The 20,925-nt window shown below is 31.4% G+C and overlaps 2 protein-coding genes across 2 annotated transcripts; both read left to right on the top strand.

Moving 5' to 3' along the window:
• The first annotated feature begins 1,508 nt into the window (after positions 1 to 1,508).
• On the top strand, positions 1,509 to 2,066 carry LOC145741812 (small ribosomal subunit protein eS10-like). Its single transcript, XM_082559474.1, has one exon. The coding sequence runs from the start codon at positions 1,559 to 1,561 to the stop codon at positions 2,045 to 2,047; it is 489 nt and encodes a 162-aa protein (XP_082415600.1). The 5' UTR covers positions 1,509 to 1,558; the 3' UTR covers positions 2,048 to 2,066.
• A 474-nt stretch (positions 2,067 to 2,540) lies between these two features.
• On the top strand, positions 2,541 to 6,191 carry LOC145741370 (uncharacterized). The gene is made up of 6 exons (XM_082558955.1): positions 2,541 to 2,550; positions 3,800 to 3,879; positions 4,510 to 4,595; positions 4,683 to 4,729; positions 5,168 to 5,295; positions 5,757 to 6,191. The coding sequence occupies exons 1-6, from the start codon at positions 2,541 to 2,543 to the stop codon at positions 5,856 to 5,858; spliced, it is 453 nt and encodes a 150-aa protein (XP_082415081.1). The 3' UTR covers positions 5,859 to 6,191.
• The last annotated feature ends 14,734 nt before the right edge of the window (positions 6,192 to 20,925 follow it).

Genomic DNA, 20,925 nt, shown 5'->3' on the forward strand with positions numbered 1-20,925 from the left:
GCGTCGTGTTTTAACTAGAGCAACGCTTTAGTAAAAGAAAACTATCACATTGTTGGTGTTGTACCTCTATTGAACTATATGTTAATTACCCAAATAAAACTCCCTAAATATATTACCGAATCGTAAATCAACATCTGCTTATTCTCACTTATAACAAAGTTATAACATAAAAATAAAGTGCTCAATATAATAAATTAACGTTGCTAAGATACGAAATTCAGAAAATATTAAATATAAAAGCATTATTCTTAACCTTTAACCTATACTGGTTTATTTAATTTTGTTTATTTTAACACAGATTGCAAATATCAAAAAAATTGCGTTGTTGCGAATTGCAATAAATTGATTAATAATCTTTAATTTTGCTGATTGTGATTTTAAGAAATACGAAGTCTATAATCTTACTTGTATTTTCATAAATCAACCAATGCCCAAAACAGAAATTTATTAACAAAAATTTCAAATTTAGCAAATTTTAATGCTTGAGCCTGTATTGGAATAAACATGGTTAAATCCTTAAGGTCATTTAGTTGTTTTCCTAACTACATCATTTTAATTAAAAATACATATTTAAAATTTAAATAATTTTTGCACGTTAAAATGTATTTTTAAGGTAAACTTTACATTTATATTGGTTGATTTAAATTTCCAGTTGGTTAAATATAAAACTAATATTTATTACTTTGCCTAACTTTAAATGTCAACCTAACAAAACAGGTATAACAGTATTGCAAACAAACGGAGCAAATACTCTATTTCGTTTTGAATTAATTATTTGCTTTAAATTTAATATTAAATTACCGAGTACGGTTGATTCAATGTTAATATTTACCTAAAATCCCGTGGGTGAAAATCAATTAATACATTTAATAATTTGCTAGCTGTAATTTTCACAAAATTGCTCTGTTTGTATATTTAAACAATATTTTAATTCTTGCTTTATGATATATCTAAATAAGATGGGCAAAGTTATAGTTTAAATTATCTCAGTTATGTATTTTAGAAAGCTATTACAATAAGTTATAAAAGCTATTATCAAAATCAAAACAAATACTAAAACATTATTCTATAGCGCTATCTAGCGGCCGATAATTTTACCAACTAGTTTTAAGATGAATTAAAGTTATACCATTGGGGATAAATTAAAAATTAGAAAGTAGTAGAACAGTTTTTATATAATAACTTAAGTCTTAAAAACTGCTAGTTTGTTGTTTTTTATACATTTTAAGTTTAATTCGGTCAATTTGATAAAAAACATTTTTTTAATTTTAAAAACAAAAGCTTTTGAACTTAAAAGGTTACTGCATATCTACTTTTTGTACACTAAAACAATTTTATAGTTTTTAATTTTATTTAATTAAAAAAGGCATATACCAAATTAATGATATATTAAAACAATTTAAAAAGCAAAATTGTAACTAAACCAAAAATCTAGATTGAATATTATAAAATGTAATAATTATTTGGCAACATGGCGTTTCAGTGCATTGTGGGAGTACGTGAGCCAAATGCGTTCTTTTTAGCTTGAAACCGAAGTTTAGCAGGTATTAGGTTCAAGATGTTGATGCCCAAAAAGAACCGTATGTTAATATACGAGAACCTCTTTAAAGAGGGCGTACTCGTGGCAAAGAAAGACCCCTATTTATCGCAGCATCCCGACCTCGAAGGCGTGCCAAATCTTCATGTTATGAAAGCATGTCAGTCTTTAAAATCCAAGGGATATGTACGTGAAAATTTCACATGGGGTTATTACTACTGGGTGTTGACTAACGAAGGGATCCAATTCTTAAGAGATTTCCTCCATCTCCCCCCAGAAATTGTCCCCTCAACTTTAAAACGACAGACCCGTCCAGTCGAAAACCGACCCCAAAGAGGAAAAGTTGAAGGACCCCGTCCAGCTTACCAGCAGAGCGATCGAGACTCCTATCGTCATGCCGGCATGGGAGGACCTGATAAGAAAGCCGAGGTTGGTGCAGGAACAGGAACCTACGAGTTTAGAGGAGGTTACGGAAGAGGACGAGGAGCAGGAGGTCCTCCACCTCAATAAAAAGTATCTTTCAATCAATAAAAAAAAATAAAATTAATTTAGTTTGTTTGATAAATTAAATAGTTGTAAGTGATTGAAGGCAAATTAAGTGAGATAAACGCTGTACCTATAAATTAAACAGGATTGAATGCCTGAATGTATACCAAATAAATGAATGTATTAATTGTATTCTAAATGGAAAAGGATTGGAGTTATGGTTTAGATTATGCGATCCTTTATTTTAATATAATTTAATTCATTCGGTATACATTCGATCCTGTATATCTAATAGGTACCCGGTTCGAGAATACACAGTTAAAGTAGAAAAATAATTTGGTCTTTTCTACAAAGCTTTGCTCTGTCAGTCCGAGTTTTTTCCAAAAGAAGATAAGCCTCTGGTTTTTTAGAAAGTTAATAAACATGTTGAAATGAAACAGCATTTAATATCTTTCCCCAAGCGACACTTTTTTGTTCTATTTTTTTATTCTAATTTTTGTAGGTTTCATCCTTCTTAATGTGCAAAGGTAAGCTGCACAACTGATAAACAGGGTCCTATTTGTTACCCTGACTCCTATTTGTTACCCTGACTGCTATTTGTTACCCTGACTCCTATTTGTTACCCTGACTAATCTTAAAGCATTCATGAAAATTACTTGTGATTTTTTCTTATATCCCATCCCAGTTGGTTGGTTTTTGGGTTATTACTATTTTAAAAAAAGTTTTAAAAAAAAACATGTTAGCTGTAGGAGCTGAAACTGTTGTTTTTAAGTCAAGTGTTTAAACCACTATAACACCTAACAGGTTTTAAAATTTAACCTTCCTCCAACATTTTGATTAAACTCTGTTTTTGTTAGTAAGGAGGTTATCCAAAAATGATCCCTAACAAAAAGAAATATAAATTTTGTTTTTTAAGTTAAACCCTCGACATATTCAAAATATAATTTTCTGAAGTGACTGAGGTAAAATAAATTTTTTATATGCCGTCAGAGGGCGTAGTTTTAAAGATGCGTCTCAACTGCACACCCTTACTAGATAAAAATATTAAAAAACCTATTTCCTTGAGAGGATATGAAAGAAAAAATATATAAATAAGTTTACGTTTTACACTCTAAACAAATGTATTAATTTTAAGAGTTATTAGGGAAAATATAAAAAAAGGTTAAAAAATAAAAAAGGTATTGTACGTCATTTTCCAAATACGTTTTTTTATTTTATTATATATATTTATCCCCGATGTGGAAAGTTAACTGTACGACCTAAATATAGAGTAGATGTAGTTACTTTAACCCATTCTCAAGTCGTCTTTGGTTGTTTGATATATTATGGATTCATACCGTTTATTTCGCCTAACACAAGGGCGTTACAGCTTAAGATCACTGGGGAAAGAACACACGACCTCATGTTATGTAGAAAGTGTTTCTACCACTTCACCACGGAATGTAATTGCTAAAATAATATTTATATGTAAGTCTATATTTTTGTTGGGTAAGAAACTATTGTTCATTGAAGTCCAACTTTGTTTGACATATCTAAACACTTTCTCTTTTCGTACACAAAAGATTTCTAAAAAAGGTGTAGCTATAGTTACAAAACGAATCGTTAGGATACAAGTATATAAAGTTACATGATATAAGGTTATTTACAAGATATAAGGTTATTTTTTTTAGCTTTACCTTTAATGTATTCAAATTAAAAACAGGTTATTAAATTACTTTAAATAAAATGTATGCTTCATAGAAAAGTTAGGCTTAATAAACTTAAATGTTAAATAAGATTTTAAAAGGTTTTGTTATTTAAAAAAAAAATTGTACGATTTAAACTTTTTTGAATGTTACTTCAAATATAATAAACAGGTAGGCATACTTTTATTTTCTTAGCCTGGTGTTTTTTAGTATTTTTGTTGCGAAAATAGTTAATGAGAAAACTACTACAGTCAATTTGGCATAGACATATTTTGATAGGTAACATAATAAAATATTGTTAAAGGATAACGTATGAAAACCTGAAAACACCTAGCGGCAACATGTTTTTTTTTCGGGGATTGCTAAAATCGCTTTTTTTGTTTAAAGTCATTATTATTTTTTGTAATTTTTTATATTTAAGTAATGTTTTAATAGGGTAGCTTAAATAATGGTTTTAATGGTTTTTAAATAATAGTTTTTAAGTCCAAAGGTCGTAAAATCGTCATTTTTTATTCTCTTTTATATCCGCTAGAGGGTACTATTTTCAGTAATGAAAAAGGCAATCAAAAAATTTTTTTTAACTATATTATAAAAATATTTTGTTCGCGCATATTTTTGGTTATACTATTTTGTGTTAAAATTCTAAATTGCAATGGCTTTTAACACAAACCAAATCATCGAACGTTATTTAACTCAAGAAAGTCAGGTTGATAATTTATTTAAAGTAAAGTTATTTCTAGTTGTAAAGTTAGCAAAGGCATCACAAAGAAAATTTTAAAATAAAAATGTTGTTTTATTTAGATAAATCAACTCAGTTACCAGCTATCCAACAAAATATTTAGAGGAGAAAAACACATAAATATAAACTGGGATCTGTATTTGATTAGGTACACAACATGTAATAATTGCTTATGTTACAAATATTTAATAAGTTTGGTGGTCACAGTGTTCTTAAAATACTTTCTGTTTTTTAGGGGACAAGCGTATGCTCGTGAATTTGGAGACGATCTTCAACTTCAAGGTAAAAAATAGGGCAGAAAATGTTAGGTTAAGGAGTAGAGATAAGCTGAGTGATGTAGGTTAAAGGAGTTACGTAAAAGGTAAGAATAAGGATATAACAAAGTTAAGAATTGTGACAAGAAGTTAGGGAAAGGAAGAAATAAGGTGTAAATAAATAATAAGTAGAGTTGAATGTAAGAAAGGTGAAAAAAGTTGGTTTACGGTAGGGATAAGAAATACCCTAATGGTCAAATTTAGAAAAATGAGAAGAGTAAATGTAAAGGAAGAAGATTGAAGTTAAGGTTCAAATAGAAAATTTTTTTTTGCTAATCATGGTGTTTTTTGTTTTTTTTTAATAAATAAATCAATGATCTTAAACGATATGTTATTTGTGAAATAAGCTTTGTCATGCAACTATGTGTTTTAGTAAAATGTTTATAAAATTTATTTATCTGGCTAGATGACAGTGTGCAAATAAAGGTTTTCCTTAAAAGAGAGGTCATCTTTCGAAGTGAAGTTTTAGACGATTTTGTTGCTGAAGCTGTGGATAAGATTATACAAGATATAAGAGATGATCTTTTTTTTTGGGTATTTTAACTGCTTACTCTGCTTGTTTAAATAGTATTTAAACGTAAAAATATTTTGGATTCTTGTTAATTAGAATAAGTTTTGGCAATAGAGCTTGTTTTAATTTTTTTAATTGCTGGACTTAATAGTATTTATTAATAAGTATGTTGCAAGAATTGAACTTGGAAACATGCTTTTGTCAGTCTGCCATTCTTTCAAACCGCACTCTCAAAAAAATGTTTGTTTACGTATTGTAATAATTTTTTCCTTGTGCTTTTTGTTTATTCGTATACTATAAACTAATACAATCTCTGGCTAGTCTTTTTCCGCTAAACTGTTTTTTAAAAGTGGAATGTCAGACTGAGTATAAAATTATATAAAAATCTTAACTTGTAACAGATATATATTTATTTTTTGATAAGCTTCTTTTTAAAGGTTTAGGCATAGTGTTTAAAAAATATATAAATTTATTACTTTTTTAGGAAGCAACAGAAAACAGAATGGAGTTTACTTTTTTGCTGTTCTCTTTATTTGTTGTTCTATATTTTATGTTCTTAGGTCTATTTAATATCGTAATAATGTAACAGAAAAATGCCACGAAGCATTTTCCTTCTACCTTAACGTAAATATCGGAACTATCAACTTTCAACTTTCCAGAAAATTTTGTAAGCCTACTTAGCAATAATTAGATTTCTATTTTTGTTTACAGTATGCAGCCCGGTAAAGATTCTTTTTACATTACTGTTTAAATATATTTGCTTGTATGTAATCTAATCATGATTTGGTTTCTAGTGTCAAATTTGTTAAGTTGCTGCTATACATGTATATAGATTTGTAAATGTCAAAAAGTTGCTGCTAATAGTTTATTGTTGCTTGAATATTTAAAAGGTTATACATGAATGAATTAGATATATACAAATTTATTCATAAAAACTGTTGGTGTATTTATAGATAATATTTGAAAAAAAACGAAAAAAATTTAAACAATATTTTTTTTGTTAAATAAAGCAAGTTTGTTTAAAAAGTTCATATTGTTGTTTTTTCCTTTCAATATTAATTAAAATATTCTGTTGGTTGTATTTTAAAATAAAGTTTTAACTGTAGTAAAAAGTGTTCATTATTTTTCGTTTGTTTGCTTAGGCTGTAAAATAATCTGGTGTAAACGTAAAGTAAGGTTTTATGTTAAATAGTTCAATAGTCTTAGTTTGCTGTCTGTAAGTTTTAAACTTTGTCTTTCTATGGATACATTGTTTTAAATTGCTTCTATACATCTATTACAATAAAAATATTTTAGACATAAAAGGCTTGCTCATATTAAAACGTTAACCGCCAGTGGGCGCAGCTTTTAAATTACTGAGATGTTGGGTTAGATCTGTACGAATTACATACCACGATTGGACGCGTCGCGTGCGGTCGTGTTTTGGTTTACAGTAAAAATGGTTATGAGCTACGCTAAAGCCTTAGCAAAAGAGACAAGCAATGGGCTAGAAAGGCAAAAGAGACAAGCAATGGGCTAGAAAAGTATTCTCGGAAAGATTCGGGAAAGTCCACAAAGTTTATTTTCGTAAAGACAGCAAAAACCTTATAACTGGAGTTCGTACAATTCTGATGAACAAAGAAGATTTAAAACCAGATACAATTCCGAGCTATATCGAAATAGAGGGGTACGAGATGTTTGTGGCATATGAAAATCAAATTTTTACTTGTAAAAATTGCAACGAAAAAGGACACAAATTCGCTAATTGCCCTAAAAAGTTAGGAGAGTTCCCTAAATTAAGCGCAAGCCAGTCCGTATCAGTTTTATCTCGAGACTCTACAGACGGCAATAATAAAGATAAAATAGAAGCCGATAAGGAATCACACTGACATAAACATCACTGATAACGAAGCAGACGACACTTTTACACAGGTAACCTACAAACGTAGGCGTGATACCATCTCCCCTCAAACAGGAAAAAAGCCCAAGGCTTCGAGCCTAAGCGAAAACAAAATAAATGTGGATTGCCCTGGTTGCAAAAGAGAGGCGTGGATACTGGAGTCCAACGATAAGTTCCATTGCTGGAATTGCAACTTGAATTATGATGTAGTGACTGCGTGTTGCGCGGACGACGAAAGGTTTTTGGTCCCAATTAAAAAAACTATCATAGGATGTGTAAGATGCAATCGTACAATGAGAAAACTTCCTTGCTGCAGGCAGTACTTAAGAGAAGCTGTGAACGATGAGCAGGTTTACGATTGTGTAACCTGTGACAAGCGATCATTTAGATGTGCATCTGATACATGCAACAACATGAACATTGTGCCCCCGAAGTCAAGAAGTCGCGCCTGCACTAATAACATCTGTGCAGGAAAAACCATACATTGTGAATGCGACAAGATTTACTCCGTAACCGTCACTTCGGAGAAGCCGTACACATGTCCCTGTGGAATGACGTTTGAAAGGGATACGGATGCCGGGAAAATAGAAGGTAGTAAAACATGATTGTATTATAGGTTTATTTATTGATTTTTTATTTTATAAGTATGGTTTTAACAATTGTATCGTATAATGTGGCCGGTCTCCAAGATAAACTTAAAAGAAAAACGGTATTTAATTTTCTGAAACATAAAAAAATCCATATCGCTTGTTTGCAAGAAACTCACTGTACTATGCAAGATCAAAAACTATGGTAAATGGAATTTGGGGGCGAAATAGAATGGTCGCACGGCACAAGTAGGAGCAAGGGCGTTGCGATCTGTTTGTCTAGGACTATAAATTACAAAATATATGACGTTATCAAGGATACGGACGGTAGATTTATTATTCTAAACATTAAAATTAATGACGAACGATTGACCTTGGCTAGCATATATGCTCCAAACAGTGACGAGCCAAATTTTTTTGCAAATTTATTTTCGAATATTGATAAACTAACATGTTATGATATGATAATTGCGGGAGACTTCAACCTAACACTAAATAACGACCTGGATAAACGTGGTGGCGCTTTAGCCCACTCAAACAAACAAGCGCGTGCTAAACTTATTTCGCTGATGCAAATATATAATCTTAATGACATATTTAGAGTAAAACATCCCAATTTATTAAATTTTTCTCGTATTCAAAATAACCCAAAAGTCGCAAGTCGAATAGATTTCTTTCTAACCTCTTCAAATTTAATAAACAAAACGCTTAAAGCTAATATCATACCTAGTGTCAGATCAGATCATAAAATAGTAAAAAAAATAGTATAAAATAGTATCATAAAATTGCTTGACCCAACACCGCGGGGTAAAGGGTATTGGAAACTTAATATATCCTTGTTGGAAGACGAAAATTACATAAACCTAATTAAAAATGAAATTCAAAACTATCTTAAACAAAATCAGGAACTCGATACAACGCCACATATTAGATGGGATGCCCTGAAATGCGTACTGCGAGGTGTGTTTATCGCATCGCATATTCCTCATATAAAAGTAAACAATTTATTAAACAGGAAATTCGCCTTGAAGCGGAATTAATAAAACTGGAAAATTCCTTTCTTAACGATGGAACCTTAAAAAACGAAAATCAATGGCGCCTAATTAACAATTGTAAACAAAAAATTAACAATCTAGCAATGAATCGTACAAAGGCTGCGATTGTTCGGTCTAGAGCAAAGTGGGCGGAAGAAGGTGAAAAGAACACGAAATATTTTTTAAATTTAGAAAAGCGCCACGGAGATAAAAAATTATTAACCGATTAAAAGTTCAAAATTCCATTTTGACGGACCAACATTCTATTTTAAAAGAGCTCTCGATATTTTATAAAAACTTGTTTGCTCGAAAAAAAGATATATATCCGTTGGATAAAATCCGACACTTTCTAACAAACCTTAACCTGCCGAAGCTATCAGAGCCCCAAAGAACTGCAACCGAGTCTCTTATAAGTAAAAATGAGTGCCATAAAAGCATGAAAAGTATGAAAACAAACAAATCTCCTGGCCCTGATGGGTTTCCTATTGAATTTTATTCAAAATTTTGGTCAGAGTTGCAGGACCCATTACTTAAATGTTATAAATATTCGCAGGCCACCGGCACTTTAAGTGAATCTCAATGCCAAGGTGTGGTTACCTTAATAGCTAAACCGAACAAAGATACTCTTTTTGCCATAAACTATAGACCTATAACCCTACTAAATGCAGACTATAAAATACTAGCTAAATTAATTAACTCTAGAATTAAACAGCACATTGATGATCTAGTCTCTCGAGACCAGACTGGGTTTATACCGGGCAGATATATAGGGGAAAATTTAAGACTTATATTCAATGTTATTGATTATGTGGATAATTTAAATCTTCCTGGGGCGATTATTGCCCTAGATATATATAAAGCTTTTGATACCTTAGACTGGGTCTTCATGAAAGAGGTTCTAATACAATTTGGATTTGGCCCATATGTACTATCATGGTTAAATACATTTTATAGATGGCCTAAATGCTCAGTTATCAATAATAATTTTTTATCCAGCTATTTTCCTATACAGAGGGGGGTGCGCCAGGGCGATCCGTTATCACCAACGCTGTTTGTTCTTTGCATAGAATGTCTGGCAACGGCAATACGAATCAACAAATCTATTCAAGGTATTAAAATAAACGAAGACCGGCTTAAAGTATCGCTCTTAGCTGATGACACTTTGGTGTTTCTCAACGGTGACTCGGATGAATTTGATAAAGTCTTTGAAACTGTAAATCTTTTCGGGGACATCTCCGGGTGTAAGATGAACATAGAAAAATGCCAAGCCTTTTATATTGGCGCAAGTAGAAATAACCAAGATCATCCCTTCGCCTCCGCTGGCCTTCAATGGCCGTCGGATAGCATTAAATATTTGGGCGTTTGCATACCGATTTCCAAATACATTAGTGATAAACAATTCTTCAACTTAAACTTTAGCGAAACACTTAACAAAATTGCAAACATACTTCAAATCTGGTCCTCACGGGGCCTTACTTTAATCGGAAAAACAACAATAATCAAAAGCCTAGTTATACCTACTTTAATATATAAACTTAGCGTTGTACCAATGTTGCCACCAAAGGCTTTTTTGGCAAAATTAAAAAGAAAATTGTTTGTTTTTATTTGGGGTTTCAAATGGGAACGTGTGAAACGCGAAACACTACATCTTCATTATAAATAGGGAGGAATTAATATGATTGATATAGAAAGTTACATCTTAGCCTTATACACACGTTGGGCAGCAAAACTCTTTGATAAGAACTTTAAGTCTCAATGGAAAAACATAGAAAGTGCGTCAGGAAACCTGCAAACAATTGCGAATGTGATGTGTTCCAAACTGATTTACAACCATAAAGACATAACGAGGATTTTACCGCTTCGTAACTTACGAACAACAGCACAACTATTAAAAATAATGTTACCACCTGACGATGTCGCCGAACCAATATTTCTTAATAAGACCACTAAATATCGAGGAAAATATCTCTTTAACCCCAACTGGCTACAACGTGGATTGACCGACCTCTCACAACTATATACAAACAATGGCGAACACATTGAATTTAGCGACCTAGTTTCAAAATATAACATTGGAAATACAAATGACGATTACATTTTTTATATAAAACTAAAATCCAAGCTACCATATGTTGACGACTCTTATTTCAACAATAACACGCGCTCAGGATTAAAATACATAGATGATATTTTACTTTTTCTTAAAACATACGGAGGTACAGTTAAGTCTATTTACAATTACTAATTAAATAATACAAAAACTCCGATAAAACAAAAATTAAAATGGCAATCTATTATTAACGACCCGAGTTTAAACGAACACGTATGGAAATCAGTCTATAAACTAACTGCGGACACAAGTTTGACGACTAGATTGCGATTTTTTCAAATTAAATTAAACCTTAGGGCCATAGTTACTAACGATGCTCTCTTTGCGTTTGGGGTGAAGACCACGCCTGTATGTTCCTTTTGTAAAGCCGAAAGTGACCATTTACCATATTTTTTGTAAATGCCCAGTAACCAACGTGTTCTGGGAAGATGCCATATCCTGGATTGCGGCCACATTAAGACTTCCTTTAATTATTTCTAACAGCGAACGTTTGTTTGGAGTGGTCTCGCATGATCACTCTCATTCGTTAATTAATTTATTATTATTATGCTCTAGATATATTGTTCATATTTGTAAATATGCTGAACGGACACCAACAATTAGGGAACTTATTTTTTTTGTAACCAACTTAAGAGATTGTGATTTGTATCGTTATAAAAAATTTAAAAAAATGGAAAAAAATTTTTTACAAAATGGTCAACTTTGCCTTAAACTATGTGTTTATGTTTGTATTAAAAAAAAAAAAAAAAAAAAAAAAAAAAAAGATCTGTACGAATTATTTGTTTTTGAGCCCTATGTTTACAAACAGCTTAAGCACGTCACAATATCAAGATATTTCCCAAAATTTATATTTATTTCACATGGATTTTTTAGTCATTTTGTTAGTAAGGTATAACGATTATTGCATATGAACCACTAGGTTGTAGGTTTACATCAAAGCCATACTATTGGCCCTTGGATTCAGTGTTAACGAATAGCTCAAACAAGTCACATTAAGCCTGTCAGTTTAAAATAATCTGAAAATAAAGCCTTGCCAAATAAAAAAAGTTTTGGTAAAAAAAGCTTTTAAACTTCAGCGTTAAGAGATAGCTCAAGCACTTTCTATTATGTATTTATAATAAAAAAATTTCTGATGAGATCTTACACACATTAACGAAAATACCAAAATTAGAGTAATATTAAATAATTTGATATGTGGTTAAAACGGAAAAAGTTATGCCAGAAGAACTCGTACAGAAATAACCAGTCTGGTAAATTTGTGCAAGCTTGATTCTTTCGACTTAATCAACTGGCGGCGCGCCGAAGCTTTTTGTAGTGGTTAGTAAGCCAGTGGGAAATGTGCGAATATGTGGAGATTTTAAAGCACTAAATAAACAAATTTAAGTTGATTAATATCTATGTTTAAGCCTTGACAATCTTATAATGTAGTTGCAGGGTAAAAACATTTTTTAAACTAACCTAACAATGCTTAACTTTGAACCGGCAGCGTGGTTATTGTAAGTGATTGAAGGCAAATTAAGTGAGATAAACGCTGTACCTATAAATTAAACAGGATTGAATGTCTGAATGTATACCAAATAAATGAATGTATTAATTGTATTCTGAATAGAAAAGGATTGGGGTTATGGTTTAAATTATGCGATCCTTTATTTTCATTCATTTGGTATACATTCGATCCTGTATATCTAATAGGCACCCGGTTTTAGAATACACAGTTAAAGTAGAAAAATAATTTGGTCTTTTCTACAAAGCTTTGCTCTGTCAGTTTGAGTTTTTTCCAAAAGAAGATAAGCCTCTGGTTTTTTAGAAAGTTAATAAACATGTTGAAATGAAACAGCATTAAATATCTTTCCCCAAGCGACACTTTTTTGTTCTATTTTTTATTCTTATTTTTGTAGGTTTCATTCTTCTTAATGTGCAAAGGTAAGCTGCACAACTGATAAATAGGGTCCTATTTGTTACCCTGACTCCTATTTGTTACCCTGACTCCAATTTGTTACCCTGACTCCTATTTGTTACCCTGACTCCTATTTGTTACCCTGACTCCTATTTGTTACCCTGACTCCTATTTGTTACCCTGACTCCTATTTGTTACCCTGACTCCTATTTGTTACCCTGACTCCTATTTGTTACCCTGACTCCTATTTGTTACCCTGACTCCTATTTGTTACCCTGACTCCTATTTGTTACCGTGACTCCTATTTGTCACCCTGACTCCTATTTGTTACCCTGACTCCTATTTGTTACCCTGACTCCTATTTGTTACCCTGACTCCTATTTGTTACCCTGACTCCTATTTGTCACCCTGACTCCTATTTGTTACCCTGACTCCTATTTGTTACCCTGACTCCTATTTGTTACCCTGACTCCTATTTGTCACCCTGACTCCTATTTGTTACCCTGACTCCTATTTGTCACCCTGACTCCTATTTGTTACCTTGACTCCTATTTGTCACCATGACTCCTATTTGTTACCCTGACTCCTATTTGTCACCCTGACTCCTATTTGTTACCCTGACTCCTATTTGTTACCCTGACTCCTATTTGTTACCCTGACTCCTATTTGTCACCCTGACTCCTATTTGTTACCCTGACTCCTATTTGTCACCCTGACTCCTATTTGTCACCCTGACTCCTATTTGTTACCCTGACTCCTATTTGTTACCCTGACTCCTATTTGTTACCCTGACTCCTATTTGTTACCCTGACTCCTATTTGTCACCCTGATTCCTATTTGTTACCCTGACTCCTATTTGTTACCCTGACTCCTATTTGTTACCCTGACTTCTATTTGTTACCCTGACTCCTATTTGTCACCCTGACTCCTATTTGTTACCCTGACTCCTATTTGTCACCCTGACTCCTATTTGTTACCCTGACTCCTATTTGTCACCCTGACTCCTATTTGTTACCCTGACTCCTATTTGTCACCCTGACTCCTATTTGTTACCCTGACTCCTATTTGTCACCCTGACTCCTATTTGTTACCCTGACTCCTATTTGTCACCCTGACTCCTATTTGTTACCCTGACTCCTATTTGTCACCCTGACTCCTATTTGTTACCCTGACTCCTATTTGTCACCCTGACTCCTATTTGTTACCCTGACTCCTATTTGTCACCCTGACTCCTATTTGTTAGCCTGACTCCTATTTGTCACCCTGACTCCTATTTGTTACCCTGACTACTATTTGTCACCCTGACTCCTATTTGTTACCCTGACTCCTATTTGTCACCCTGACTCCTATTTGTTACCCTGACTCCTATTTGTTACCCTGACTCCTATTTGTTGCCCTGACTCCTATTTGTTGCCCTGACTCCTATTTGTTGCCCTGACTAATCTTAAAGCATTCATGGAACTTACTTTTACTTTTTTTTTTTTTATATCCCATCCCAGTTGGTTGGTTTTTGGGTTATTCAGTTTTTAAACATGTTATAAAAAACATGTTAGCTGTAGAAGCTGAAACTGTTGTTTTTAAGTCAAGTGTTTAAACCGCTATAACAATTAACAGGTTTTAAAATTTAACCTTCCTCCAACATTTTGATTAAACTCTGTTTTTGTTAGTAAGGAGGTTATCCAAAAATGATCCCTAACAAAAAGAAATATAAATTTTGTTTTTTTAGTTAAACCCTCGACATATTCAAAATATAATTTTCTGAAGTGACTGAGGTAAAATAATTTTTTTTATATGCCGTCAGAGGGCGTAGTTTTAAAGATGTGTCTCAACTGCACACCCTTATTAGATAAAAATATTAAAAAAACGATTTCCTTGAGGGGATATGAAAGAAAAAATATATAAATAAGTTTACGTTTTACACTCTAAACAAATGTATTAATTTTAAAAGTTATTAGGGAAAATATAAAAAAGGGTTAAAAAATAAAAAAAGGTATTGTACGTCATTATCCAAATACGTTTTTTTCTTTATTTTATTATATATATTTATCCCCGATGTGGAAAGTTAACTGTGCGACCTAAATATAGAGTAGATGTAGTTACTTTAACCCATTCTCAAGTCGTCTTTGGATGTTTGATATATTATGGATTCATACCGTTTATTTCGCCTTACTCAAGGGCGTTACAGTTTCAGATCACTGGGGATCGAACACACGACCTCATGTAATGTAGAAAGTGTTCCTACCACTACACCACGCTGTTGTTACTATTGTGTTAAAAAAATCAATGATGAGAAAATATTATATTGTAAAAGTTTGACGAGGTCGATTAAATTTTAGTAACTAACTTTATGTTTGAACTAAGGCTGTGTTTAAACTAGTTTAGGCTATTGTACAACAATAAACTTATATTTCAAAATATATAACAATTTTATGTTTTGGCTTTTTCATGTTACCTTTTAAAAACACATTTGTATTATTTTAAGTGTGCCTTATTATTGTAGTTTTATTTTGGCACAGTTTTAATTTTAAGTTAATATTACATTGATTTAATATGGTAAAGAAATTTCAGTCTTTAAAAAATTGACCCTGTTTACAATAATACTAAGAACATTGTGTTTACATTTGTTGCGGCCATGTAACGACAATCGATCGAATTTTAATTTTTAACAAAATCACATTAAGCTAACGTGCTGTATTGTTTTATATGTATAAGCGGATTTTATTTAATATTTATTTACGATGTAAAAAGAACGCTGATAAAGTCCAAACTTTGGGCTTAGTCCGGGCAAGTTCTTTTTATTGGTCTGATAAATATCAATATAATGTAATAACTTTTTTGAGTTAGATTTAGATTTTTTCTAGCCTGAATGTAATTGCTAAAATATTATTTATATGTAAGTCTATATTTAGTCTTGGGTGAAACTACGTAGAATTTATAAAAAATGTAACCCAGTGATGTTTTTATCATCTTCAAACCATATTTGAAACGAGTCTAAACACGTCCTCTTGTCATACACAAAAGATATTTAATTTCTAAAAGAGTTCGAGTTGTAGTCACAAGGCAAACAGAAAGGATACAAAGTAGAGCTTATAAAGATATAAAGTTAATTTTTTTAATTTTACCTAAAAATTATTGTGTTCAAATTAAAAATATTGTTAGAAACAGGTTATTTAATCACTTTAAATAAAATGTATGCTGTATAAAAAAGTAAGCCTTATGAACTTAGCTGTTAGATCAGATTTGGTTTTGTTATTTGAAAAACAACTTAATGATTAGTACGACTTAAACTTTTTGAAATGTCACTTTAAATATAACAAACAGGTAAACATATTTTATTATTTTGGCCTGTTATTATTATTTTTTGTATTTTTTAAAATTAAAGTTTTGTTTTAATGAGTTTTGTTTTATAAATAGTTTAATGCCTAAACTTTGGCGCCAAAATTTTCCCTCGTGGACTTTCCCCTTGCGACCAATATACCACATGCCACATAAAAAGAAAGATCCTTTAGTCTGCTCCTTACGTTGAGTTATATGACTCCTTACGTTGAGTCATGCTCCTTACGTTGAGTTATCTGTTGTAAATTTTAAAATTAAAATGGATTTTAACCAAATTATCAAACGTTCTTTAACACAGGAAGCTCAGGTAAAAAAAAATTATTTAAAGTTTATAAAAACAGTTATTTAATTTCAGACCAAGCCAAATGTATTTAAAATTTGTTATTCTAGTTGTAATTGTAGCAACAGCATTATACAAAAAAGTTAAATGCAGTTTATTATAAGAATGTTGTTTTGTTTAGGTTATTGATCTTTATGACCAGCTATCCAACAAAATAATTGGTGGGGAAAAACACATAAATATAAACTGGGAGCTGAATTTGATTAGGTACTCAACATGTAATAATTGTTTCTGTTACATATATATTTAATAAGTTCGGTGGTCACATTTTTCTTAAATACTATGTGTTTTCAGAGGACACCTGTATGCTCGTGAATTTGGAAACGATCTTCTACTTCAAGGTAAAAAAATAGGGCAGCTTTGGGGGAAATGGTAGATTTAGGATTTAAGAGTAGAGATTTAGGAGTAGAAGTTAGCTGAGTAATGTAATTTAAAGGGGTTTAAGTAAGAGGTGGGGATAGGGATGTAAGAATGTTGAGTATTGCAAAAAAGGGTTTATGTTAGAAAGGGATAAGGTGTAGGTAAAGAATAAGTTAAGTTGAATGTAAGAAAGGTGTGCAAATTAGGTTTGAGTTATAGATTAAAAATAGACTTAATGACAAATGTTTGAAAAATAGTAACAGTTCAGTGTAAGAAAGGTGGAAAAAGGGGATATTAAAAAGGGGATATTAAAAATGGGAGAGAAAAGGGGTAGGGGTAAGTTGTAGATTGAAGGATGAAAGAAATCAAAAAAGTAAAAGTTTAAGCTAGGAAAGGTGGAGTAGGGTTACGTGGAAAAAAGTGTTCGGTAAAAAGTGCAGGGATGGGAGTAAGGTTGTGTATGAAAACGAGGTCAAATGTTAGGTAAAAAAATTAGAAAGAGAAGTCGGGGTTTAATAGGAAAACGGGCTGTAGTGTTAGGTAGAACGAGTAGGTTAGGGTTGTAGGTTGGGGTTGTAAAAGGTGTAGTGTTACATAGGTAAACGAGGTGTAATGTTAGGTAGAAAAAGGGTAGTGATGCAAGTTGGGTTATAATAAAGAGGTTTTTTCTGCTAATCATGGTGTTTTTTTTGTTTTTTTTAAATAAGTAAATCGATGAACGATATTTTATTTATGAAATAAGCTTTGTCATGCAATTATGTATTTTATTAAAATGTTTATAAAATTTATTTATCTGGCTAGATGACAATGTGCGAATAAAGGTTTTCCTTAAAAGAGAGGTCATCTTCCGAGGTGAAGTTTTGGGCGATTTTGTTGCTGAAGCTGTGGATAAGATATTACAAGATATAAGAGATGATCTCTTATTTTGGGTATTTTAATTTGCTTACTCTGCTTGATTAAATAGTATTTAAACGTAAAAATATATTGGATTCTTGTTAATTAAAAAAAGTTTTGACAATATAGCTTGTTTTAATTTTTTTAATTGCTGGACTTAATAGTATTTATTAATAAGTATGTTGCAAGAATTGAACTTAGAAACATGCTTTTGTCAGTCTGCCATTCTTTCAAACCGCACTCTCAAAGAAATGTTTGTTTAGGTATTGTAATGTTTTTTCCTTGTGCTTTTTGTTTACTCGTACACTATAAAGTAACACAATCTCTGGCCAGTCTTTTCCCGCCAAACTGTTTTTTAAAAGTGGAATGCCAGACTGAGTATAAAAGTATATAAAAATCTTAACTTGTAACAGATATATATTTATTTTTTGATAAGCTTTTTTTTAAAGGTTTAGGCATAGTGTTTAAAAAATATTTAAAATTTATTCCTTTTTTAGGAAGCAACAGAGAACAGAATGGAATTTACTTTTTTGCTGTTTTCTCTATTTGTTGTTCTTTATTTTATAATCTTAGTTCTATTTAACATCATATTAATGTAAGATTTATATATTTTAAGGTATGCAGCCTGGTAAAGTTTTTTTTAATACTGTTTTAATATATTTGCTTGCCTGTAATCCAATCATAATTTGTCACTTGGTGTTTTTGCTAAAAACTTTGTTAAGTTGCTGCTATACAATTTTTTTTTGAAAAATTTAAAGGGTTATACTAAATATTTACAATTTTTTTTATATAAACTGTTGGTGTATTTATAGATATTATTTGAAAATGCTTAAAAATTTAAACAATATTTTTTTTGTTAAATAAAGCAAGTTTGTTTAAAAAGTTCATATTGTTGTTCTTTCTTTCAATATTAATTAAAATATTCTGTTGGTTGCATTTTAAAATAAAGTTTTAACTGTAGTAAAAAGTGTTCATTATTTTTCGTTTGTTTGCTTAAGCTGTAAAATAATCCGTGTAAACGTAAAGTAAGGTTTTATGTTAAATAGTTCAATAGTCTTAGTTTGCTGTCTGTGAGTTTGAAGTATAATTTAAACTTTGTCTGTCTATAGATACATTGTTTTAAATTGCTTCTATACATCTATTACAATAAAAATATTTTAGACATAAAAGGCTTGCTCATATTAAAACGTTAACCGCCAGTGGGCGCAGCTTTTAAATTACTGAGATGTTGGGTTAGATCTGTACGAATTATTTGTTTTTGAGCCCTATGTTTACAAACTGCTTTAGCACGTCACAATATCAAGATATTTCCCAAAATTTATATTTATTTCACATGGATTTTTTAGTCATTTTGTTAGTATGGTGTAACGATTATTGCATATGAGCCACTAGGTTGTAGGTTTACATCAAAGCCATACTATTGGCCCTTGGATTCAGTGTTTACGAATAGGTCAAACACGTCACACAAAACCTGTCAGTTTAAAATAATATGAAAAAAAAGCCTTGCCAAATAAAAAAGTTTATGCCAAAAAAAGCTTTTAAACTTCAGCGTTGGGATTTTGCTCAAGCACTTTCTATTATGTATTTATAATAAAAAAAAATTCTGATGAGATTTTACACACATTAACAAAAATACCAAAATTAGAGTAATATTAAATAATTTGATATGTGGTTAAAACGAAAAAAGTTATGCTAGAAGAACTCGTACAGAAATAACCAGTATGGTAAATTTGTCTAAGCTTGATCCTTTAGACTAAATCAAGTGGCGGCGCGCCGAAGCTTTTTGTAGTGGTTAGTAAGCCAGTGGGAAATGTGCAAATATGTAGGTATTTTAAAGAACTAAATAAACAAATTCAAGTTGATTAACATCTATGTTTAAGCCTTGACAATCTTATAATGTGATTGCAAGGTGAAAAACATTTTTTAAACTAACCTAGCAATGCTTAACTTTGAACCAGCAGCGTGGTGTAGTGGTAAGAACACTTGCTACACCAACATGGGGTCGTGGGTTTAATCACCACTGCTCTCATGCCGTAGCGTTCTTGAGTAAGCGATATAAACGGTATGAACTTCTCCTAAGCCAACATTTAAACAGCAGCATAATTCTCGTGCAATTATAACTATATATATGATATACCAAACTGTTAAAGGAAACTTGAGACTGGGTCGGAGTAATTGATGTTACTCTATGTTTAGGTCGCGCATTTGACCTTTCCACATCGAGGATAAAAATATATATACAAAAAAAGGATTGTGTGGTCCCTGTTTTTAGATGAAAATTTAGCGTGTTAGTTTTATCTGTTTTAATCTAGTCTAAAGGTATCTTTCTTTTTATGTACATTGTGTATATTAAATGTAAATGATGAACTGAATTACCAAGCCAGCAAGATGTTACCATACTAATTTATCGTTCTACTGGGCTTCGTTTCACTGTTGATTGAAGTGTTTTTTGATGTTAAATGTTATCTTAAGATAACTGTGTGTGTTATTTTAGATTATAAGTAGCTTAAATATGTTTCTTTTGTTTTAGAAACCGTGCTTTCATTGACATAACTGCTTAGTGTGTATGTACATCGTTTCCTTTTTAAAAGTTGTGTTGAAAATAAAATTGTGTTTAAAAATATTTAAAAAGTAAATACAGCCCTACATAACATAGCAAAATATTTTTTTATGCCAAGTTTATTTTTTGTAAAAAAAAATTAAAAAAAAGTGCAACAAACACTTAAAAAAGGGCAGAATAAGATTATTTTTCCATGACTGCCAGCATATGAACTTACGACAATTTATCGTGCGTCACGTGACTTGCGAGCGTAGGGATTTTCCCTAATTATAATATTTTATATTCAAATCCAGAAATCTTGAAAACTACTTGATCAATTTTTAAAATAATGGTATCCTTATGCAAGTTGCATTAATTTCAACATAAATAAAAAAAAAACTCTGCGACCACACACTCTCTTTAACTGAAAATTAATGCAAAAGCACAAGACATGATCCCCCAACACAGTATATAGTTTGTTTAGGTGTAGAAGAATGTGTTTTTTGCCAATATTTAGGTTTAAATCTTGTTGTGCCACACCTGAATCGCTTAGTAACGCCAAAAAATGAAATGCTGCACTTAAAAATTGACGTAAAATTAGAATTAACGTGAACGTAAGTTCTTAACTCTTTTAAAAAAATCAACATTATCTTTAAAAAACAGACAGTGACTTATGT

The sequence above is a fragment of the Corella eumyota genome, chromosome 2 (assembly GCF_963082875.1).
Source record: "Corella eumyota chromosome 2, kaCorEumy4.1, whole genome shotgun sequence".
In the NCBI taxonomy this organism is placed as follows: Eukaryota; Metazoa; Chordata; class Ascidiacea; order Phlebobranchia; family Corellidae; genus Corella; species Corella eumyota.